The sequence below is a fragment of the Lacerta agilis genome, chromosome 13, assembly GCF_009819535.1.
Source record: "Lacerta agilis isolate rLacAgi1 chromosome 13, rLacAgi1.pri, whole genome shotgun sequence".
Classification (NCBI taxonomy): Eukaryota; Metazoa; Chordata; class Lepidosauria; order Squamata; family Lacertidae; genus Lacerta; species Lacerta agilis.
Genome location: NC_046324.1, coordinates 49,056,760 through 49,081,484, shown reverse-complemented (window position 1 = coordinate 49,081,484; position 24,725 = coordinate 49,056,760). Strand labels below are relative to the sequence as shown.

The 24,725-nt window shown below is 47.8% G+C and overlaps 1 protein-coding gene across 2 annotated transcripts; it reads right to left on the bottom strand.

The window, feature by feature from the left end:
- Nucleotides 1–468: 468 nt before the first annotated feature.
- CHST12 (carbohydrate sulfotransferase 12) lies at nt 469–19,384 on the bottom strand. 2 transcript variants are annotated; one of them, XM_033167382.1, is made up of 3 exons: nt 19,305–19,384; nt 5,571–5,713; nt 469–1,941 (listed from the first exon to the last, which is right to left on the bottom strand). In XM_033167382.1, exon 3 carries the CDS (start codon nt 1,836–1,838, stop codon nt 585–587), a length of 1,254 nt encoding a protein of 417 aa, XP_033023273.1. In that variant the 5' UTR covers nt 1,839–1,941; nt 5,571–5,713; nt 19,305–19,384; the 3' UTR covers nt 469–584. The 2 variants fall into 2 exon arrangements, with proteins under 2 accessions (XP_033023273.1, XP_033023274.1); XM_033167383.1 differs by lacking the exon at nt 5,571–5,713 and having other exon boundaries at nt 19,305–19,355.
- Between the last annotated feature and the right edge of the window lie 5,341 nt (nt 19,385–24,725).

Sequence of the window (24,725 nt, the reverse complement as noted above, 5' to 3'; positions counted from 1 at the left end):
CAGCGTTTGTAGAACCCAAGATACGAGGCAAAATGTACCTGCATTATTATTTTCAAAAAGTATTGTGAGAAGCTAGCCTGCTCCCCTGAACACACTTAACAGTGTTTGACTTTGCTGCCTGCCCCAACTAGAAAAATTCCCGCGGACACTCACAGCTGAACAGTTGCAACAAAAGTTGGCGCACCCTTTTATTCCCCTATTCCACAACAATGATTTGTATTAAATATTTTAATATATTAATATTCTCTCTTTCTCGTGCTCTCTCTCTTTTTTAATTAAAAAAATGCATTAATAAAAAGCACCCGAAAGAATACAGCTAGTGGAGTGGACAAACTTATATCCTAACAGAAAAACAAAAAAAAGGTACATTTAATAAAATGAATCGGAACGAGAGGAAGGGGAGTCTTCCTGCAATGGGAGATTCTATGCGTCTGAGCAATGGGGTGGTTTGTTTGTTTGTTTTTTAAAAAAAGAAGAGTATAGAAAAAAGTTGCACTTGTGTTATGTCAACGGAAGGGGTCTGGAAAAAGAAGAAGAGATATTTTGGTATTTCAAATGCTCTCTTTCATTCTGTTCTGCCTCGCTCAGTTCTGAAGCAAGCTTTCTGGCTTGGGGTAACCGAACAGGACGAAGTCCGCTTCGTACAGCTTGTACAGCTGCCGCCTCCAGTCCACGGGGATTTTGGCAAACCAGTCGTCCTCCCAGCTGCTGGCTGTCCTGTTCCGGTAGCTGGGAGGGAAGCGGAGAAGGTGCTCCACCTTCAGGAGCTGCAGCAAGTGGGCTGCGTCTTCGTCCAAAGTCTCCAGCTTGCCCACAAAGTCGTACTCGATCTGGCACGGGTGGCAGAGGCGGTAGACCTGCCTCCAATGCTCGTTGAACGGGGCCAGCTTCTCGGTCCGGGGGTCCAAGAGGTACTGGATGAAGTCCGAGAAGGAGACCCTGAGTCCCGCCTCGAAGGCGTCGCTCACCGAGGTTGGCAGGCTGGTGTGGTTGGAGTAGAGCTTCAGCATCGGGATGGCGAACCGGCGGTAGAACTCCTCGTTCTCCAGCTCGAACTTGCTGCGGAAGGCCGAGATGAGCCTCACGAAAGGGTCCCGGACGAAGAGAAACTTGGTGTACTTCTTCAGCTTGATCTTCATGAGGTGGCGGGAGAACTTGCCGTAGCGGCGCCAGAACTTGTTGAAGGTGAAGTGGGTGCTGGTGTTGTGGACGTGCTCGCGGGGGATGTCCAAGGGGTCGGCGTACGGCACGCCCTGGTCCATCAGGCTCTCGCTCAGCACGATCATCACCCGCTTCCAGTTGGTGCAGGCAACTTTGGGGACGTAGCAGTAGATGACGCCGTGGCGGTCGTCCACAATGAGGTGGTTCAGCTCGTAGTTGGGGATGTCGTCAAAGGAGCGCTCCTTGGTCGGGAAGGCAAAGCTGGAGTTGGCACACAGCTCCCTCAGCGTCCGGCGCCGCTCCGCCTGCAGCTGCTCCTGGTCCAAGATCGCGCCGGCGTCACGAGTGGACCAGTCGTAGCCCCTCACGTTCTCCTCCAAGTTGCCGGCGACGGGCCTCGCGGAGGCGTGCGGGGCTGGCGGCTCCGTCTTCTGACCGAGACCCACATCGCGTTTCAGGTCAGAGCTCAGGAGCTTCTCCAAGAACTCGTCGACGTCCGACATTGAGTCTTGGCCTCCGTCCTTGGCCACAGTGGGGAGGACCCCATGAGGCCTGGAGAAGGTTGTGTGCAAGTAGAAGTGGGCCGTCCCCACGTTGTCCCAGTAGACGATGATCAACAGGATCATGAAGATGGAGCCCAGCACCACCGAGAGGCGGAAGAGGCGTGCTTTGGTCATCCTGGCCGGATGCGTCGCCAGCAGCTAACTCATGCTGCGCTCACCTCCAGCTCTGCTGGAAATATCTGAGAGCCAGCATGGCGGTTTGAGGACGGTGGGGAACCTGTAAGGAGATAAAATACAAGGTTAGTCTCCCTCTCCGCACAAGTTGGTCAGAAAGACAGAACGCCCAGGGGAGCGGCTGCAGTGGGGGGGAGGGGCCATTCAAAATGAAGCACCCAAATAGGAAATATGGGAGAATGGTTCAAGGAAGCTGAAGAGAGATCCCCCCCTCGTCTTCCACAACCTTATACTGTCCTCAACACTAATGTCTCACAACAATTGTAACTAATTTGTAAGAAAGACTATACAACCTGAAAAGAGACAAGGCAGGTACTTTTGTAAACCAAGGAAATCAATCATACACACACATATTAAAAAGGAAGCTGAAGAGTAAAATTCATACAATATACGGAAGATTGTCTTACCCATATTTGCCCACTTGGCAACTCCAAAAATACTTCTTTCGCATTTGTAAGAAAATCGCCTTTTAGTGTGGCTGCTCTCACACTTTGGAACTCCCTGCCCATTGACATCAGCCAGGAGCCTTCACTGTGCTTTTCAGCACCTGCTGAATTTATTTTATTTTTTGTTTCGACAAGCCTACTCAGATATGTAAAATGTTGAAGCATGTTTCAGTCTGTTTTTAGCTGATCACTGACTTAATAATTGTGTGAATTTTTCATGCAGCTGTGTTCACTGATAATTTTATTGTCTTAATTCTTTTTGCAAAATGCTTTGAGGTGTTTCTTTACATGCATATAAGTTTGCATAGAATCACAGAATTGGAGAGTTGGAAGGGACCCTGTGGGTCATCTAGTCCAGCCCCCTGCTATGCAGGAATCTTAGCTAAAGCATCCATGACAGACGGCCATCCAACCTCTGCTTAAAAGCCTCCAAGGAAGGAGAGTCCGCCACCTCCCGAGGGAGTCTGTTCCACTGTCGACCTGTCTCTTGCTCTTCTTCCTGATATTTAATATTTTCATTTGAATCTATCAGTTTGTGTCCTACCCTCCAGAGCAGGAAAAAACAGGCTTGCTCCATCTTCCATGTGACAGCCTTTGAGATATTCTGAACCCTTGGAGAAGCCTAACCAGATGTTTAGAAAGTTTGTTCTATTTTGTTTTATTCTATTCTATTGCAGTTTTAACATTTTGAATGTTTTAAATTATGATCGTAATTTTTTTTGGTGATAATTTTATTGGGTTCTTCCCGGTAAACTGCTTTGAGGTTTCTTCTACAGTCAAGCAGTATATAAATTTTATAAAATATTGTGTGTGTGTGTGTGTGTGTGTGTGTGTGCTTAAATGCTTAAGCCAAGAAAGAACTTAGCATATGAAGTTGAATGTATGTAAATATACCAAAACCTTGAGGGACAATACTCTGAAGAAGAAAACTACAGTGGTGCCCCGCTAGACGAAAATAATTCGTTCTGCGAGTATTTTCGTCTAGCGGGTTTTTCGTCTAGCGAAGCAGCAATGCAAACTGCGGTTTTCGCTAGACGGGGAAAAAAATTTTCCGTCTTGCGAGGCAGCCCCATAGACAAATTCGTCTTGCGGGGCAGCCTTCCGCTAGACGAATGCCTTCGTCTAGCGAGTTTTTCGTCTAGCGAGGCATTCGTCTAGCGGGGCACCACTGTAAATGCTGTAGCTTAAGCCAAGATGAGATGTAACATATGAATTTGAATACATTAAAACCTTGAGAGATAATTTACTGAAGAAGCCCGAGACTCCTTATGGGCGAAACAGGTGATAAACACCAGCACCCTGTCTAATATTTGTGCGTAACATCTTCTACACTCCATCTGATCAGACTCACCTTCGTTGATATCCACAGGAGCCTGGCTAAAGGAACTTTAAAGACTGAAATTTTCCTTTTGTACAAACTTGAATTTGTTTTCTGTTTGTGCCTTCTGTATTAGATTTTGCACATTGTTCTCTCAATTCTTGGATTACAAATGTAAGATTTAAAACGTGGAATGGTTTGGTAGATTTCTATGCGCCGTTTATGTGCTGCTCACTGTATGCCGGTCTACTACGAGTATTGGCAGTATAGGTTTATTTTTTCAGCTGGGTGACCTTGGGCTAGTCACTCTTCTCTGAAGTCTCTCAGCCCCACTCGCCTCACAGAGTGTTTGTTGTGGGGGAGGAAGGGAAAGGAGAATGTTAGCCGCTTTGAGACTCCTTAGGGCAGTGATAAAGCGGGATATCAAATCCAAACTCTTCTTCTTCTTCTTAATCTCAGAGTTATAGGTTCAAGCCCTATAATGGGAAGATTCCTGCATTGCAGGGGGTTGGACTAGATGACCCTGGTGGTCCCTTCCAACTCTGCAATACAGTGGTACCTCGGGTTACAGATGCTTCAGGTTACAGATGCTTCAGGTTACAGACTCCGCTAACCCAGATATAGTACCTCAGGTTAAGAACTTTGCTTCAGGATGAGAACAGAAATCATGCAGCGGCGGCATGGCAGTAGAGGGAGGCCCCATTAGCTAAAGTGGTACCTCAGGTTAAGAACAGTTTCAGGTTAAGAATGGACCTCCAGAACAAGTTAAGTTCTTAACCCGAGGTACCACTGTACTATGGTTCTTCCCAGGATGATGCTGGAGTCCAACTCCCATCAGCCCCAGCCAGAATGACCAAAGGTCAGGGATGATGGGAGCTGTGGTTCAGCAACATCTGGAAGGCCACAGGTCAGTCATCCCTGTTCCAGCAGAAGATCAGGAGTGACGGACAAGCAACTTGGCCATTACTATCGATTTCCCTTGCAACACGTAGCCACAACTGCATACGCCTGGGTTTTTTAATGTCTGATTTAAGGTGAATTCTCGCCTTGCGCAAGGCAAGACCGAGGCCCCAGGGGTTTGGTAGCACTTTCCACCAGGGGATGGAAACTTTTTTTTCTGTCAAAAACTACTGTCCCTCGGGGTAAGGTCTCAGAGGCCAAAGGCCAGCAATGGATGGAGCAAGAGAAACAAGAGTCCTGGGTTAACCAATCCGGAATAAAGACCTCTCTGCTACAATTTTCACCATGGCTAGTTCAGAATAGAATGCCCAATGCTATACCCATCTAGTCAGAAGTAAGCCCCACTGAGTTTAACGGGGTTGCTCTCAAATAAGTGCACTGGGTTTTATTTCATTAAAGCAGACCAATACAGCTAGAGGTCGGAGAAGCAAGTGAAAGTAATGCCTTTCTGGCTTTGGTGTGCTACGTACACAAACATATAGACACAGTAGTCTATCAATTTGTTCTCAGATAGCTTGTATTTTTACAACCATGCAATTATAAGCTATACAACCAGGGAAAGGTTTTAAAAGAAACCCACCCATTTATTTTTATCAAATAAATCATGGTCCATCCGTCCCCTAATTGTCCTGAAACTACAGTAGAAAGAGGGGAAGACACACTTTAAAAACTGCCGAAAATGAACAAGAAGGAAGGAACTCAAAAGAATAAGGCACCTTCAGGAGTCACGTGAAATGAGACCAGAGGCCATATTGATTGCTCAGCCTAGAACATGCCCCAGATACCCCTGCAATGGGGAGGGACCACAGGGTAGTGGTTTAGCACCTGAGCAGCTTACATAAGTTCAAGACTTCCACTTAAGAGAACCTCAAGCCGCAGCCTGATAGGCTAGAGAGCCACTGCCAGTCAGAGTAGGCAATACTGAAGTAAATGGACACATCATCTGACCTGGTATGTGGCAGCTTCTTCTGTTCATCGGGAGCATCCGCTGTAATGCTTTACGTTCTGCATGCAGGTGGTCCCAGGTTCAATTGCTGGCATCTCCGGAAAAGACGAGGCACCAGGAAAGACTTCTCTGCCTGGGAGATTAGCTGTGGAAACAGATAATATTGGGATAAATGGATCAAGGGTCACCGGGAGAATAAAGCAGTGTCCCGGGTTCCTAACGTACAAGGGTTGGTGTGAAACAGTATCCCTGAAGACTTTTGTTTGTTTTTCACACTTTATTTATACTTTTCAAGTTGATACATTTCAGTAATTTTATACATTTCACTAATTTTACAATCATTTCAAAGCTTGACTTCCTTCCCCCTCTTTCTGCGGTTCCTTAAACTTACTTTTAATATCCTCTGCAAATCCAAATTAACTTAATTTGCTCATTTATTCATCTACTTTAAATACACACTTATAAAACTGCAGGTTATTACAATAACCCTGCCAATGTTCTTATCTGTTTACAGTTTGTTTGCAAATATTCCATAAACCATTTCCATTCTTTTATTTAAAAAAGTTTGTTATCTTTATTTCTTATTCTTCCGGTAAATTTCGCCATTTCTGCGTATTCCATTCTGAAGATGTTTTTTGGCTTGATAGCCAAAATATTTTCATGTTTTTCTTAAACAAACAAACAGGGGCGTCGCTAGCCACTGGGCTGCTGGGGGCAGCAAGCCCAGTGGCACCCATGGGGGCGGGGCGTCGCTCCGTGCGCATGACATCATGACGCATGCGCACGGAACAACGCCTCCGCACGGGCCAGTTGGCCCGCCCCTCTCCCGCTGCGCTCCGTGAGCGGAGCCGTCCCGGGGAAAGGAGAGAGGTTGGGTCAGCGGGCCTGCCCCTGTCCTTTCGCCCCGGGCTCCGCTCCCTGAGCACAGCGGGCAGGGAGCGGAGCAGCGGCGCGTGGGGAGTGATGGGAGGGGCCGCCCCACGTGCCGCCGTTTGTTCCGTCGCCCCGGGAGCAGCAGCACCGCACACACTGTGCGCCGCTGCTGCTCCCACGGTGACGGAGCAAGCGGCGGTGCGTGGGGGTGACTTGCGGCGGCCCCTCCCACCACTCCCCACCGTTCACCCAGGGAGGAGCAGCGCTGCAGGAACGGGGTGCTCGCTCGGCCGAGCGAGCACCCCGTCCGTGCAGCGCTGCTGCTCCAGGGGTGACGGAGGGAGCGGCGGCGCGTGGGAGTGGTGGGAGGGGCCGCCGCAAGTCACCCCCACGCGCCAAAATGTTACGCCCAACTAGGGGCGGCACGAGGGGCGGCCCCCCCTCGCCCCCACCCTACGACGCCCCTGCAAACAAACAAACAAACAAACAACCCTCTATTTTTCCAAGGAGTTGAGAATGAGCTCACGGTTCACCCCTTTTCTCATCATAACCAACAACCCTGTGGGTTTGGCTGGGCTGAGAGTTAGGGGTTGTGACACAAGACCAGTCAGCCGATTTGAACCCAGATCTCCCCCGCCTAAATCCAGCTCACTAACCACTGTTGCTGGCTCTTTATGCAACGCTGCCAGAGAAAGGCAATTAGAGTTTGATTAAGTATATAAACCTGCGTAAGAAGGCCAGCGGTTTGCCTTGTCCAGCATCCTGTTCTCACAGCGGCCATTCAGATTTCCCCTGGGAAACCTTCAAACAGGATCGGAGCACAGAATCACTCTCTTCTCCTGTGTCTCCCAGCAACTGGCATCCAGATGCATTGCTACTCCCTGTGACGAAGGCAGAGTATATATAGAAACATGGCTTCTCGCCATTGACAGCCCACGAATATGTCAATATTTTTGTTGTTATTAATATGCCACCCATCTAACTGGGTTGCTCCAACCACTCTGGGTTGGCTTCCCACAAGTTAAAACATTAAGCGCAGCAAAGCGCCAAACATTGAAAAAACTTCTCTATACAGGGCTGCCTTCAGATGTCTTCTAAAAGTCAAAGCTTCTTTTAAAAGCCATCCAAGTTGGTGGTCAACACGGCCTCCTGCGGGAAGGAGTTCCACAGTTTTAACTATTTGCGACGCGAAGATGGACTTTTATTAAAACCCTGCCCTGGATCTTCTAGCATTCAGCTTCAATGGATGCCCACAAGTTCCAGCGTTACGAGAGGGAGGAAGAGAAGAAGAGCTTTTCTCCACCACAACTTTATAAACTCCAACTCCTGTTACCTCCGACTCGCCTTTCCTTTGGATAAACGCTGCAACCAACTTTCCCTCCACCCGCTTGGTCATTTTGCTTGCCCTTTCCTGCCCTGGCTGCCGGTCCTTTCGGCACACCACATTTTCGAGGCGATGGTGCAGCTCCCGAGGCAAAGGGGAAGGCGGCTGACGTAACCTTTTTCGGTCTCTGGAAAACGTGGCAGGTTGTGGGGGGCGACGAGACCTCTGGAACGAGCAGCCCCCCCCCTCCGCAGGCGCTAACCGTTGCCGAGCCACTCCCTTACAAAGCCCTTACGAAAAGGGGAGAGCAACTTTTTCCAGCCCTCGTCGCCTCCGCCTGACAGACCTCCTTTACAAGCTTGTCTGCACATGTGTCTCTGCCAGCTGCTGGAATGGGAGGGGCGCAATCAGCTGACTCCTGGGAGCAACGCCGAAAAACAAATGCCATTTTAGAGTAGCACAGCTGTTCTGGAACGGGAGGATGGGACAGCTGAAAGTGGGACTTCTCCGCACATCCCCCACCCCCCGGCCCTTGGTTGGGGCTGGGTTTGTGTTTTTCATTAGTTTTTCCTTTATTACTCACAAGTATATCATTACATCATGACTTTACATCTTACAATTATACATATTCTTGTTTTCAGAGCATGTTCGTAATTGTTATTATCACAGATCGACAAGTATTTCGGTACACACACAAAAAGATGTAATTTTAAAACCATAACATTCCTCATAAATGAATGACTTCCCGTCTCTTCCATTTTGTACTAACAAACTTATTGCCTACATTTGTCCATTGCCTTTTTATTTATAGTATTTTCTTATCTATTGATTTTCCCTTTAAATTTGTTATCCACAGGAACTGCTCAAAGGCCGTTACCGTTTTCAGATTGCAGCAATTACTCTTCAAGTATTCCTTAAAACAATTCCAATTTGAGACAAACTCCTGTTTGGATTTATCTTTGATTCTTTGTGATAAGTAGCCTAACTCCGCATGCTCTGTTAGTTTTTGTATTCAATCAAATCTGGTGGTGGGGGGGTTGGGGGGGATCTTAACAGGTGAAAATATTTTGTGCGGCTCCCACCAAATGCATCTATATCCCAGAGTGGCTGGGGCAACCCAGTCATATGGTTGGATACAAATGATAAAATTATTATTATTACCTCCCCCCCCAAAAAAGGGCTCAAGGTGCCCTTGAGTGTGGTTCTGCCCTCCTCATTTAATCCTCACAACGACCCTGCGAGGTAGGGTAGCCTGAGAGGCAGCGGCTGGCTTCCGAGGTCACCCCAGTGAGCTTCATGGCTGAGTGGGAGATTTGAACTCAGGTCTTACTCTGACAATCTAACCACTACGCTACACCAGGATACATTTAGGGTATTCTCTTCCTAACCAGCTACATCTCTCCCCGCCACTCCTCCCTTCTTGAATTGCCATAGGTTAAGTAAAAAGTCTGCTTTCTAATGTTTTTTTGCTCTCCATGTTGCTGCAAGAGAGAAGCATCTTCCTTCTCCTCTCAAGCAACTATTATTGTTATCGTTATTAATATTATTATTAATAGTATATTATTTGTATACTTGGGCTCCATGATCACTGCAGATGGTGACAGCAGTCACGAAATTAGAAGACGCCTGCTTCTTGGGAGGAAAGCAATGACAAACCTAGACAGCATCTTAAAAAGCAAAGACATCACCTTGCCAACAAAGGTCCGTATACTATAGTTAAAGCTATGGTTTCCCCAGTAGTAATGTACGGAAGTGAGAGCTGGACCATAAAGAAGGCTGATCGCCGCAGAATGGATGCTTTTGAATTATGGTGCTGGAGGAGACTCTTGAGAGTCCCATGGACTGCAAGAAGATCAAACCTATCCATTCTTAAAGAAATCAGCCCTGAGTGCTCACTAGAAGGACAGATCCTGAAGCTGAGGCTCCAGTACTTTGGCCACCTCATGAGAAGAGAAGACTCCCTAGAAAAGACCCTGATGTTGGGAAAGATGGAGGGCACAAGGAGAAGGGGACGACAGAGGATGAGATGGTTGGACAGTGTTCTCGAACCTACTAACATGAGTTTGGCCAAACTGCGAGAGGCAGTGAAGGATAGGCGTGCCTGGCGTGCTCTGGTCCATGGGGTCACGAAGAGTCGGACACGACTGAATGACAACAATTTGTATACTGCCCTTCATCTGAAGATACAGGGCGTTTCATAACATAAAAATACAAAAAGAGAACACAAAACACACACTGAAACAAAAACAAACCAACAACTGTGCTCCCAGTAGCCAAGTTCCTCCTGTAAGATCTTCTGCAACAGCGGCACTTACAAGGAATTTATGTTTCCTGTTCAGTGCAGTTTTTTTCTTTAATTGCAAGTTTCTATTTCTCTCCGTGTGTGCCTTGCTTCTTCAATAAATATACTTTAACTGGAGGCTACATTCCTTTGCAGAGCCCCAGACTAGGTCTTACCCACACTCAACTACTCCACCCAGACCAAGGATTTAACACAGCTTAAAACCTCTAAACCACAGAGCCTAGGGCTTGCTGATCAGAAGGTCGGCGGTTCGAATCCCTGCGAAAGGGTGAGCTCCCGTTGCTCAGTCCCAGCTCCTGCCAACCTAGCAGTTCGAAAGCACGTCAAAGTGCAAGTAGATAAATAGGTACCGCCCCGGCGGGAAGGTAAACGGCGTTTCCGTGTGCTGCTCTGGTTCACCAGAAGCGGCTTAGTCATGCTGGCCACATGACCCAGAAGCTGTACGCCGGCTCCCTTGGCCGGTAACGCGAGATGAGCGCCGCAACCCCAGAGTTGCGACATGACTGGACCTAATAGTCAGGGGTCCCTTTACCTTTAAAACCTCTAAAAGGTCTTTCTCCATAAATTCTCCATTGCAAATCTGAACCATCCACCTTCCCCCTGGCATCTGGGATAGACTCTCCGTCTTAAGAGCTACTGCCAGTCAATGTAGACAAATACTGTGCTAGATGGACCAAGGATCTGACTTGGAAGAAGGCAGCTTCTTATGTTGCTCTTAATACCCAGGAGTACAAAATGTGCTGTGATGACACTTAGCCAGTCCTCTGGAAGGGACAGATGAGAGAGCAAGAACGTTGGAAGAGACCTTCTGGATCAGGCCAATGACCCATCTAGTCCAGCATCCTGTTCTCACAGTGGCCAACCAAATGCCTGTGGGAAACCAGAAACCAGGAGCAACTCTCCTCAGGTGGCTTCCAGCCACCGCAGTTAGTAGCATTTACAGTTTCCAACTCTGGAGGCAGAGTGTAGCTGTCATGCCTAGTAGTAGCCACTGATAGACTTCACCTCCATGAATTTGTCTAATCTGCTTTTAAAGCCATCCACGTTGGTGGTCTGTTGTCTTTGTCCATGGAGTTTTCCCAGTAGTGATGTATGGAAGTGAGAGCTGGAACATCAAGAAGGCTGATCGCCGAAGAATTGATGCTTTTGAATTCTGGTGCTGCAGGAGACTCTTGAGAGTCCCATGGACTGCAAGAAGATCAGACATATCCATTCTGAAGGAAATCAGCCCTGAGTGCTCACTGGAAGGGCAGATCCTGAAGCTGAGGCTCCAGTACTTTGGCCACCTCATGAGAAGAGAAGACTCCCTGGAAAAGACCCTGATGTTGGGAAAGATGGAGGGCACAAGGAGAAGGGGACGACAAAGGACGAGGTGGTTGGACAGCTACCAACATGAGTCTGACCAAACTGCAGGAGGCAGTGGAAGACAGGAGCGCTTGACATGCTCTGGTCCATGGGGTCATGAAGAGTCGGACATGACTAAATGACTAAACAACAACAAGTTGGTGGTCATCACTCCCTCCTATGGAAGTGAGTTCCACAGTTTAACCATGCACCGAGCGATGAAGTGTTTTCTTTTATCCATCCTGAATCTTCCAACATTCAGCTTCATTGGATGCCAAGTGTTAGGCGAGGGAGAGAAAATCTTTCCTGTAGCTTGAGTGAGCACATGAACCATAGAATCATAGAATTGTAGAGTTGGAAGGGACCACCAGGGTCATCAAGTCCAACCCTCTGCAATCCACAACCCTGCATCTAATGCTCTACTGACTGAGCTATCCCCACCATCACAACAATAAAACCTTATGGCCTGGGATGGTGTTGGATCGATAACTAGAATTGTCCCCAAGCCATCCGGGGCCCATAAGTGTTGTGACCAGAATATACAGAGCCAATTCTGCTAAGAAATGACTCTCCTAACTCCATCATTTATATTGTCTTTTTCATGAAAGTCCAAGAAACATTATCAAAGGCCTTCTCTGCATCAATAAACATCAATAAACATCTTTTTGTTCCTGGCCTCCAGATACTCTATCACAGTATGTCTGTTATATTCCTTATATTATCTTTCATCTGTTGGCCAGGTAGAAAGCCGGCTTGATCTTGGTGAATTATGTCTTTTAGTACTGTTTTTAATCAGCTTGCCAATACATTGGCAAATAATTTATAATCATTATTTAATAGTGAGAGCGGCCTATAATTTTTAACGAAAAGTAAATCTGCTCAGTGGGCACAGTCAATCTGATTTTTCTTGGCTGAGAACTTTGGTTCACTTGCCTCGGAAGACACTGGGGGAATGTGATGACTGACTCAGGAGAGGCTAAGCTAAAAACATTGAACCTGAGGAGGGGCTGAAAGAGGAGGTTTGCAGGCCACTGTCAACAGACAAACAGACCACAAACTGTTCCCCACTCTGTGCAAACAGCGGTGAGCAAATGAGCCTTGTTGCATTTCGTGATGCAGGCGTTCTGGAAAGTTTTGAACCAGGATTTTTTCCCCAATCGTATAAATCAACTGGAACCTGAATCTGTTTTGCACCTCTCCTTTCTGCTTGTCATTTCAAAACTATTACAGATTGCTGTCTTTTACATCACACTCCATTTCTTCTCTCTCCTTGCCTTTTCTATTTTCTGTTTTTATTCTTCCATTTATACCCCCATCATTCTTCCAAGGAGGCATACACAGTTTCCCTCTCCCCATTTTATCTTCACAACAACCCTGGAAGGTAGGCACGGCTGAGAAATGATGACTCGCTCAATGTCACCAAGTTAGCTACAAGGCTGAGTGGAGATTTGAACCCAAGTCTCCCAGCTGTAGACCAACCATTACACCATGCTGGTTACACAAGAAAGATGGTTCTACATGTTTCTAGCCTGATGAAGAAAGAACTTAAAAATCTGCCTCTACATTGTGACATTTGAATTGCTTCCAATAAAGGCATTGCACCACTCAAGACTTTTGGATTAAAACTTTTAAGAAGTGTTGCATGCCACTTGAAAAAGTTCTCTCCCTAGCCAGAAGAAATGATTGATGGGGCTGTCGATAAACTGTACTTAAATGTGATTTAAAACATTATAATGAAACTTATTCACGCAATCACTTGGAAGTTACTGGGATATTTGTACACATTTTATGACACAGAAACCCAAATATATATATGGAAGGCATCTTAGCATGCCTAAATACTTTTGCGTGCTGAAAGAAGTTACAGGCAACTTTAAAACAGTTCAAATCCAGATGCTAAATCTATTCTTGTATCTACAACATCATCCATTTCATCAGGGTTTCATTGACAGACCCACCTTCTAATGTGTATATTCCACTATTGGTCTGAAATTAATTTCCTTTCTGCATACGACATATCACAAACAGACCAGACTCTATATGCAAAAGAGTACACAAATCTGACACCAGCAATATCCATAAATCAGAATACATCAACTTCCTAGGCCACTGTATAACTAAAGTGGTCATCCTTGAACCAATGAACTTCAAAGGGAGATTAAAACCTGAACTAAGATTCCTCAAGAGCATGGGTAGGTAAACTAAGGCCCAGGGGCCGGATCCGGCCCAATCGCCTTCTCAATCCAGCCTGGGGACGATCCGGGAATCAGCGCGTTTTTACATGAGTAGAATGTGTGCTTTTATTTAAAATGCATCTCTGGGTTTATTTGTGGGGCATAGGAATTCGTTCATCTCCCCCCCCCCCATATAGTCCAGCCCCCAACAAGGTCTGAGGGACAGTGGACCAGCCCCTTCTGAAAAAGCTTGCTAACCCCTGGTCAAGAGGTTCGGTGCTATCACTCGTGGGCTGAATCAACAGCATGGATTTTTATTATGCTCTCTCTGCTTATTGGCTTATCGATGCAAGGATGCTTGTGCTATCGACACCAGTGCTCTGCAAATTATCTACCACCAACACTTTGCAGAACTGTCACTGTTACTGGCTATCGCAGATGGTACAATCTGCATTTCATTCTCTTATCATCTCACAGCTTACAATTCCTCACCAGCCAAGTGTAACACAGGATAACAATTCATGCACTGAACTGTTGACTCCATGAAAGCTCATCTCATGATATGCCACCCCTGAGCACTTTGGGGAAAAGGAGGGATATGAAGGTAGTAGTGAAATGAATGTCCTTAAGGGACCGCACAACACTTTTTAAATTTTTGCTATTTGTTATGTCGCAAATGAATTTTAGGCAACAATGCATGGAAATTTTTCCACAGAAAAATTCCACAGTAAGTACAAAAATTTCCACTCCGTAGTCACTGGCTGTATTCATGTTTACGGACAGGGCCTGCCAATGTGCTTGCCTTCCAAATTTTGTAGGACTTCAGCTCCCAGAAGCCAATAGGCAAGGAAGATGGAACTTGCTGTCCAATAATATCTGAAGGGCACCAACTGGCTTTACAGTTATAGGTACAGATTTACTGCTTCTTTCTTTATCTCGCTTTTCAGCCGGACGCTGTAGTATAAACACCGAGAACGCTGTAGTATAAACAGCCTTTACCAAAGGTGACATGGGCTTTGAAGACACTCGAACTCAGGACGCAAGGGAGAAACGTGCTAAGAGGAAGGCACGCTTGGCAAATCCACACCGTGATCAACTAACTACCACCCAGAAACCTCTGTCCCCACTGTGGAAGGACGTGTGGATCCAGAATTAGCCTCCGCAGTCACTTACAGACTCACTGTTAAAACCGTGTTTATAGAAGACAATCTTACTCGGCTACGAGCAATAGCCAAAGAAGACAGTTATAGGTACAGATTTATCTTTCTTTATCTCGCCTTTCAGTCAGACACAAACAAACCTCTAATGCAGCTCACAGCTAAATTCCAATATAATAAGAGTACAATAAAAAACAATATTTAAAACTCTACAGATTATTATGTATCTTGTGTGCTGTTGTTGTTTTATCAGGTCCAGCATTCCGTTCTCACAGTGGCCAATCAGATGTCCCAAGGGCAATCCTTCCTTCCTGTGGTTTCTACCAACTGGCACTCAGAAGCATTGCTGCCTCCAGAATATGTCATAATAGGAACACGTTCTTCCTTTTCTGCAAGCCAGTTGTGTGTGCAACCCAGGTATGGGGGCTGTTATGCAGCGTTAACTTTCTGGTTTCTGCACCCCATATCACAACTGCTTCATGCAAGTGTGAAGGAACCATTTCTGCAAGTTCCCCCTTTTCACTTCCCCTAAGTAACTGCAGCAACCTGACACCATCCCAAGTTTCACAACCTGCCCTACTAAAAGAGTCAAACTGCAAGTTAAAATATCCAAGCGATAGCTCATTCGGTAGAGCAATGGACTTTTAATCTCAGGATTGTGTGGGTTCAAGCCCCACACTGGACAATAAATGGCCCCTGTGGTCCCTTCCAGCTCTAAAATTCTATGATTCTACGATTCTAAATTAAATGTGTAGAGTCAAAATACAGTCAAAATTCAGAGTCTGTTGTTTGATCCTAGTCAGAGCCTGCTGGATCAGACCAAGATTCCTCTAGTCATTTTGCAAATGCATACATGAACTTAGGAATCGTAGAAGTGTGGACCCCAATGGTCATCTAATCCAAGCCCCTGCAATGCAGGAATCTTAGCTAGAACATCTAAGGATCTCATTTTCAAACTACAGGTCCCAGAATTCTTTGGGGAAAGTCCTGATTAATTGAAGTGGTATCATAGTGCTTCAAATGCATGGTGTAAATGTGACCAGTGTCTAATACAGGGGCCAGCAAACTTTTTCAGCAGGGGGCCGCTCCACTGTCCCTCAGACCTTGTGGGGGGCCGGACTATAATTTGAAAAAATATATATGAACGAATTCCTACGCCCCACAAATAACCCAGAGATGCATTTTAAATAAAAGCACACATTCTACTCATGTAAAAAAAAAACACTGATTCCCGGACCGTCCGCGGGCCGGATTGAGAAGGCGATTGGGCAACATCTGGCCCCCGGGCCTTAGTTTGGGGACCCCTGGTTTAAAAATAAATAAATGTTCAATACAACCATGTTAACTTACAGGCCACCTTGAAATCACTGTCCTGCAACGAGCTCTCATGCAACACCCCTGGCATCTGGACTGAGTGATGTTCATCATTCCACCATCTATCAGTTTCTTAGACATTAGAAGCAGCAGCCTGGAGCTGATGGCACAACCTTCCATGTTGGGCCACTTTGCTACAGCGAATCTCTTTGCAGCCTCTGCATGACAACCAACTCCAAGAAAGTACAGGGTTATGTCCACTCATCAGACTTATTGCCCACCCAGAGTTTCTGCTCATCAGAGTTCGAAATTAGCTGGGCGCCAGTCGCATTTTGCAACAGGCAACCGGCCTTTTGCGAGGAAGTGGAGGTGTCTGGTCGCCAGGTTTGGCCCCTAACATCTCCAACTGGCTGGCTAGTGTGGCTGCGGTGCTGCACCACTCAGCTGGTCTGTTGGGCAGCACAGCACCAAAAGATACGCCTCTTTTGGTGCTGCGCTGCCCCGCAAATCAGCTGATTCACACTTCCCCACAGACCATTTGCTTCGTAATCCTGCACACACACAAAATGGGCATATCATTGTGGTAGCCATAACCTAGATTTAAGGTGCCATTTGGCTCCTGGGTTTTATAGCTCAGTTTCTAACAGTGGCTCAGAATATGCAGTCCCTGATAGCCACATGGGAGTTGCACTGGTTTATTGAGGGTCAACATGGCACATTGAGGGGGAAACTGCTGATTTTGCAAAGTGACACAGTTCACACACAGAGGAGCCCTGCAGAATGCTAGATTCTGCTTCCCACACCTCTCACTTGGAAGCAAATCGACAGTGGGGGAAGCCCTTTTCCCTTCCAGTGGTGTTTCCCCCTGAGCATATAAGAGGGATTACTGTTTATGCACCAGTTCTCATTTTAACACTCCTAATTTCAAGTTCTCATTGATTTTCAGTCCGACTCAGAGGAGATAGCTAGGCAGATGCCCGAGTCAGCTTTGGCTATTGCAAACCACAGAAGCATTTCTAGGCCTACCAGAACAAATAAGAAAAAAAGGGAAGGGGGATATTTCTCCATAACACACCAACTGCTGACAACTGGAACAAGCCCCACCAGCACCAAGGAAACAGCCACCAAGCCTGAACTTCATAAACAGGTTTGAAGTATCCACCCCAACACAATTCAAAGTGGGACCCACGACAATCGAACCCTACAGCCAGCCGCTCTGCTCTAGAAAGACCCCAAACAAACTCCCAAGCCTACCTCATTCTATGGAAACACCCGCTAGCTTCCAAAAGAGAGCATAACAACATGCTAAGCTAGTTTGGGGTTATAAATGTTCGATTAAATGAGTCAATAGCCAAGCCAAGTTTCATAGTGAGTACTGTGCTGTACACCAGGGTTGCGGAAATCTGAGGCCTGGGGTCACAGGCGGCCCTCCAGGGCTTCCTATGTGGTCCCCGGGACTCTTCCCAGTACATACCTTGCACTAACTCTGCTCCACACTTGGTTGGCTGGGGTCCTTGAATTTGCCTGTCTCAATGGAGATTACGTGTGCACAGGAATCTGTGGGTTTCCGTGCCCTGCCCAATTTTGCTTCCCTCCGGCCCCGCCCACCACTGGCATGTGACCACCAGAAGGCTGTCCATCAGGGAATGCTGCCCTGGGGTGAATGAAGGCGCCCCCCCCCCCCCGCCCTGCTGCCCACTGCGTCCTCTCTCAGAAATGCTATTCTGTCACAGTGAACCTGGGTTATCATTTATTGCGTTCTGGTGTTGAAACCCAACCAGTGACCTCAGGATTAAGGGCAGGTAAGCAATAATGATGATGATAATGATAACAGTAATAATCAAATATTAGCAGTTGTCTATACCAAGGGTGAGAAGACTCCAGGTTTCTGGGGATCTACTTTGCTTTTTACAAGTACCCCAATATTCACTATACAGAGCCAGGTGCTGAAGCCTTATCCTGATAATCAGAGAATTGTGAGCCAATGGATTTGTTTTCAGCTCAAATCCTTTCCAAACAGACAACCAAACAAAATCCATTTCTGCTTACCCTTCCCACCCCTGGCTTCCTTCATTTCAGTAGCAGAATCGGCAGTGGGGGGCGGAGAGAGGGTAAATTTCACTGTTAAGAGAATTGGAAGTAATAAAATGTTGCTGATCTACGTCCTTCGAATCAGTCTGAGGCCCCGTACACACCAAACACCTGCCCCCATAATCCTGGGAACCGTAGTTTACCTCCTCACAGATTCTACAATTCCCAGCACCCTTGTCAAACTACAGTTTCCCATTACTAATTGGGTGTACTTTAAATGTATGATGTGCACACAGTCAAATAGCTTTGATCCCAATCTAACATCTGGGGAGGGGACTGTTGTTTATGAGCCTTAAAGTAATAATAATAGGAGACCACTCCTAACTTCATGCAGTACAATACAGTCGCATTTCCCATTAAAAAGCAGAAGGAAAACTAGAACCAGCAAACTAGAAGCGAAGCCCACAGAAACCAAAGCACAAAGTCTGCGCCAGGCGCTGCGATTCCCCATCGCCGGCTGCTATCTAAGTGTGTCCACAGGTGTCTGTTCGGCTACCTGACAACTTGCAAAGGCGACCTAAGCGGGGGAAACGATGCCCCGTCTTCTTTTTGAGCGCCGATATAAACCGGGAACGAAGTGGCCACGATGATTAAAAAAAAAAAAAAAATCCGAATTAAAACCAGGAGGTCTTTCCTACTAATCCCGAAGACTCAGGCGGGTCTTTCGGAAACGGGTTTCTGCGCGGGAGGAAATCCTCTCTCGCCTCATCGCGGCGCGCGACTCCGGCAGCCTCTGGGGGGCGAGACGAGGGGGGGCGTGGGAGAAGCAGCACCCCCTCGCCACCCCCGTCGCGTGGCGTGACCTTCGGCAGCCCTTTGGGGAGGGGGAGCCGGGCCCGTCCCGCGGTGCCCGGCCGGCTGCCGTGCGCCTCCTGCCCCGTTGCGCACGGGCTGGAAAGAGGCGCGCGCCCTCCTCGTCGTAGCTGGGCAGCCCCGCGCGTCCACGTGGGTGAGAGCTCGGGGCCGGGGAAGTTGGGGGGCAGCATCATCTCTCCGCTCAGCCCACCCGCGCCCCACCCCGGGGAAAAAAAGCCCGGCAGCTCCTCCATCCAGCCGGCATTACGCGCAGCGCCCGCCCGGATCGGATGCCCCACCAGCGCGCCCCGCCCGCGGCCAGCGCCACCTCCGGCTCCCCCGAGCGCCGGTGCTCATCTCACCTCCTGCCCGGGGCCGCTGGGCCAGCGGAACCTCCCGCCGCCGAGGCGCCTCCCTGCCTCCCTCCCTGGGCCAGCCAGCCAGCCAGACCGCCCGCCCGCCCGGCAGCCGCTCCACCTCCGGCTCGGCCGGCGCCGCCCCGTCTCGCGAGAAGGCCGGCCCGGGGGGGCCTCCGAGCGAGCGAGCGCAGGCGCCTCGCAGCCCGCCCAGCCGAGCAGGGGGCGCCTTGCCGGCCTTGGATCGCGCGCGCCGGAACACGGAGCGAACACGCGCGTCACCGGAGGATCCAATCGAGGGTCGGGGAGGAAGGAAGGGGGTTGGAAGAGGCGGAGGTGGACGAGTCCGGAGGGATGAGAGTTTATTGCAGGATCGGTGCTGCTCGTGCATGCCGCCTCGGTCGTTTTGCAGCGTCTGCATGAAGCAACTGGCACCATCAAGACGCTAACGCGTATTCCATATTAAACCAGATGTACGCTTTTTGCAGAAAATGCAGTAAGGGCGCTGGATCTTAGGCGACATTTTTAATTTTTTATACCTTTTGATTGTAGAAAACCTTTACAAACTACTGACCTGTAACACCGCCTTCCCCCGTGCAATAAACACTTACTATTTCTAGGAGAAATCCAGTGTGTGTGTGTGCGTTTTAAAATGTTGCAGCTTCATTAACTATGAACCCCAAAACCTGGGATCCCTTCGAAACTGGTGCCAAAGTTTAATAATCATTTTGTAGCGAAAACCCTGCGTTTTATAGTACCTTAGAAACAGGGCAATAGACACTCGAACAGGGTCACCCAAAAACCCAATGTTGTCCAAAACTGGTGCCAAAGTTTTGTAATAATTTTGTAGTGAGAACCCCGCATTTTGCAGCTCCCCACAAATGGAGTAATTTTCACTTAAAGTGGGGGGTTATGGGTTTGACCCCAAACCCCAACGTTGTCTTATCTAATCCAAACTGATGCCACACTTTGGCAGAAGTTTTGCAGTGAGGGGATCGGACAACGTTGGGTTTTGGGGTGACCCTGTGGCCACCGTGTTTGACTGTCTCTTGCTCTGTTTTATTTATAAATGATTTACAAATGTTCAGGGTGGGGTTTCTTTAGAGGGTAGCATGGCAAACCATTTCCCAGAGCCTCCGAAACCAGCAAAGGGTACCTACTGTACTCTCTTAAATTCCATCGTTCTCACTTTTCTTTGGAAAGTGCTTGCTTTGCACAAGCTCCCCCCCAAAAAAAATAATTAAAAAAAAATTCTGGCACTATGGATTGTCTTTATGTAGGTTTCCTATGTGGAAATGCCTTTCCACGCATGTGGGGAGAACCACTTGGTTTTACTCGGGTCATGATCTCCAGCCAGAGGGAGAAGCAGCTCATTTGCCTTTCCTTCTAAAATTTCATCCCAGTGGTAAAATCTACTGTTATGAGGGGTTGGGGGGGGTCAGTCTGGAGGATATCTGGGGTCCCTTCCAATTCCACTTGGAATCTAGTGGAAGAGGCTTCTGAACCAGCTAAACCAGCTCCTTTGTTAAGGGAATGGCATTGGCCCTTAAAGGTAAAGGTAAAGGGAACCCTGACCATTAGGTCCAGTCGTGTCCAACTCTGGGGTTGCAGCGCTCATCTCGCTTTATTGGCCGAGGGAGCCGGCGTACAGCTTCCGGGTCATGTGGCCAGCATGACTAAGCCGCTTCTGGTGAACCAGAGCAGCGCACGGAAACACCATTTGGCTTCCCGCCGGAGTGGTACCTATTTATCTGCTTGCACTTTGACGTGCTTTTGAACTGCTAGGTGGGCAGGAGCAGGGACCGAGCAATGGGAGCTCACCCCATCGCAGGGATCTGAACCGCCGACCTTCTGATCAGCAAGCCCTAGACTCTGTGGTTTAACCCACAGCGCCCGTCCCTTAAGTACGCCCATTTACATATCCAAAGAGCAGTGCTGTCAAGTATCCCGTTTCCTCCGGGATTCTCCCTTATTTCAAGCAGTTTCCCGCTGCTCTCCCTTATTTTTTATTTCCCTTAAATTTCCCGTTTTTAATGGAAGCAGCTCCTCCCCTGCTGGCCAGGGACTGGGTGGGAAGACCTCGCCTACTTGGAGAGAAAAGCCTCAGCCCTCAAAGCAAGTGGGAGCCGTTTCCCGTGCTTACAGGGGGGTGTATTCCTCCCCCTGCATCAGCCCCTATCCGCTGCCGCCGAGCCCCTCAGCCGGCCAATAGGGTTAGCTGGCGGGCGGAGCCTGGCTGCCTTTGAGCAGCTGCTGCTGCCTGTCCTGTTTTGATGGGATCAGACAAGAAGACGATGGGGCTCCATTGCGCGGAGCACATGGCTGCCCTCCTCTTTGATGGCTGCCCTCCTCTTTGCTCCGCTCCGAGCCCGCTTGGAGTTTACATTGCTGCTCCGCCCACTTTTGCTTCTGGCTCCGCCCACCACTGACATGTGACTGTCCCCGGGATAGGCGAGACTGCTGATCCCTTATTTCAAATCCGAAACTTGACAGCTATGCCAAAGAGGTTGACAGAGAAAATTGGGGGAGGGGGGGTTTCTCCACCTCACCTGGCTGGATGCCACATCATCCTAGGATGGAGAACAAGAGATGAAGTGCAGCTGTGTCTATGAGAATTGTGTATGTGAGTCTTGGGCTGATACTTGAAGCTGCAGACACAGGGACACGGCTGCTTTATAATGGGCACAAGACAAGAAACCTAATGAGGAAGCAAGATCTGTTGGGGTGGTATATGCTCTGAGCTCCTCCATCCTGTGCCCAGGCTGTGTAAATAAAACCGCCATATCCTAAAGACATCACAGTCTCCGGAGACCCCCCCAGTCCAGTGAAACCAAACCCTGGGTAAGTGCAGGCACCTCTGACGTTTCTCACCATTCAGAGATTGGGATGGCACATTGTAAAGAAATCAAGGTGTTCTGGGAGGGTATCTATATAGAATTGGGGGGGGGATGTTAAAAATATCCTTTAATAAAAAACCAGAAGCTTTCCTTTTGGGAATTACAGATTTGGACATTCCCAAAAAGGTAAGAGGGGTTTTCCTATATGCTACGGTTGCAGCAAGGGTGCTGATTGCGGCAAACTGGAAGAGTGACAAAGACCTATCAAGATTAGAATGGATACAAAAACTGGCTGAATATGCAGAATTAGGTAGCTTGTCAGAAAAAATGAAAAAAATAAACCAAAACAGGTATTTATATCAAAATGGGAAGTCTTCAAAATTTATCTGAAAAATAATAATAGTAAAGTCCGTCGCAGTATTCAAATAATTTCAGTAGCAGTTCTAAGTATGATGTAAAAACTAAAGATTATTAAGGACACGGGTGGCACTGTGGGTTAAACCACAGAGCCTAGGGCTTGCTGATCAGGTTGGCGGTTCAAATCCCCATGGCGGGGTGAGCTCCCATTGTTTGGTCCCAGCTCCTGTCCACCTAGCAGTTCGAAAGCACATCAAAGTGCAAGTAGATAAATAGGTACCGCTCTGGCGGGAAGGTAAACGGCGTTTCCATGACCTACTCTGGTTCGCCAGAAGCGGCTTTGGCATGCTGGCCACATGACCCAGAAGCTGTACGCTGGCTCCCTTAGCCATTAACGCGAGATGAGCGCCTCAACCCCAGAGTCATCCGCGACTGGACCTAATGGTCAGGGGTCCCTTTACCTTTACCTAAAGATTATTAAACTTTAACTTGTAATGTTGTGGCAGTATACAGTACAACTGATGTGAAATTGAAGTAAGGAGTGGGTGGAAAGTCGGTTCTATAGAAAAAGACCATTTTTACTTTAAGGCTTTGAGATTATTAGTTGATGTACTGGTGTTCTTTTCGTTTTGTATTTATGGATATTTGTTTTTTTTCTTTTTGGTGTGCTAGAGTGAAAAGAGAGAGAGAGAGAGAGAGAGATTGGGGTGGCCTGCTACAAGGAAAAAAACACCCCCCCTTCTCTGCGCACCCACAGCTTATCTCCTGCACATCCGAGTTCCTCCTCTCTCCCTTCACCACCCTGTGAAGTCCAAATGATCTAAGCCTTTGTGAAAATGTTTTGACAGGGGCGCAGGCTGCATGATGTAAACCCATCATCGGTCCAAGCCACTTGGACTCTAGCCATGGAGGATGAAGGGCCCTTCTGTTAGGTCTTGTTGGCCGAGTCCTCTCCTCACCCTGCAGAGCTCCAAAAAGTTCTCTCTCTCTCCCCCCACCCACCTCCCTCCTGCCTCCTGGGAGAGCTCTCAAATCGTCTTCTGTAATTCCTCCACATCTCTTCCATGCTTCAGAGACTTCCTAACTGAATCGAGGTTGTTTTCCCTCACGGCTGGCTTCCTCTCTCCCCGTTCAAGCGAGAGAGCAGAGGAGATTCCCTTCTTGTGTTGCAGGAGGAGGTGTGCTTGTTTCAGGCCTGAAAGCTGCAGCCAGCGAACCAGAGCAGTGCATTGAAAGCCTGCTGGTTTGGGGAATGTTTGCAGGATGTATCACCCGAACTGTGTGTAAATAGACATACCTATTTGACTGCAAAAAATTAAAAATAAGTGGCCAAGACTAGGGAAGGGAGTGAATATGCCGGGCAGTGTGAATATGGAGGGAATTTTTGCTTTTGTTAACAATATGCTATGACAATCCTAATAAAATACTTTTTTTAAAAAAAATGCAATTTTGCATGTGTGCTCGAATGTGCTCCATGTCCTGATTGTATTTATTTATCATTTTGCGAAATTTACAGACGGCACACATGATATAGCAGAGCAGTTTACAAAAAAACAAAGCTGATGCGAAATGTAAACCACGATGAATACAGTTTAAGTGAAAGGCCAATGCTACAAGATGATCTGTGGGCAATGATCTAGACATTCATTCTCATCATCCACAAATGCCAATATCTTAAATGCATCTTAAGCCGAGTAGAACCCGTCTGCATCTGGGTGGTAAGAGAGGAGCCATCTCCCATTAGCCTTTATTTTGACTTTGCTGGGTTCCTTGAGTTGGGGACTTGCTGCTGCTGCGGCTGTTTTTTCTGCCCACTGGTGTTCTCTGCAGGCCCTGGGTGCAAAAGCAGGTGGCTATTGGGAGAAATCTCCTGAGGTTGCTTATTTCCCCAGTACCAACCACCCCAAGCCCTCGGTTCTGCCTGAGAGTTCCTGCAAGGCAAGACAGTGACCCAAAGCAGGGCATTCTCTGTGGTGGCACCCTGTTTAGGGAACTCCCTCCTGAAGGAGGCAGGGCAACCCTACATGCTTAATTCTTATTTAGGTGGAAGGTGAAAAGGTTCCAGACTTTTGGATCCTGATGCTGATGGTTTGTGCAGTTTGGAGTTTTATGCCCTGCCAATCATGGCCCCCCATACTGACCTTTGACCCGCTTCTGGAGAATCTGACCTCGCATTTGACCTGCGTTGCTCTGCTGGATGGTGCTGGGGGCAGTGCTGCTGATAGCCAAAATC

Bases quoted from the DNA above. Each gene is read 5' to 3' on its own strand.
- CHST12 (XM_033167382.1), bottom strand. From the start codon at position 1,838: ATGACCAAAGCACGCCTCTTCCGCCTCTCGGTGGTGCTGGGCTCCATC.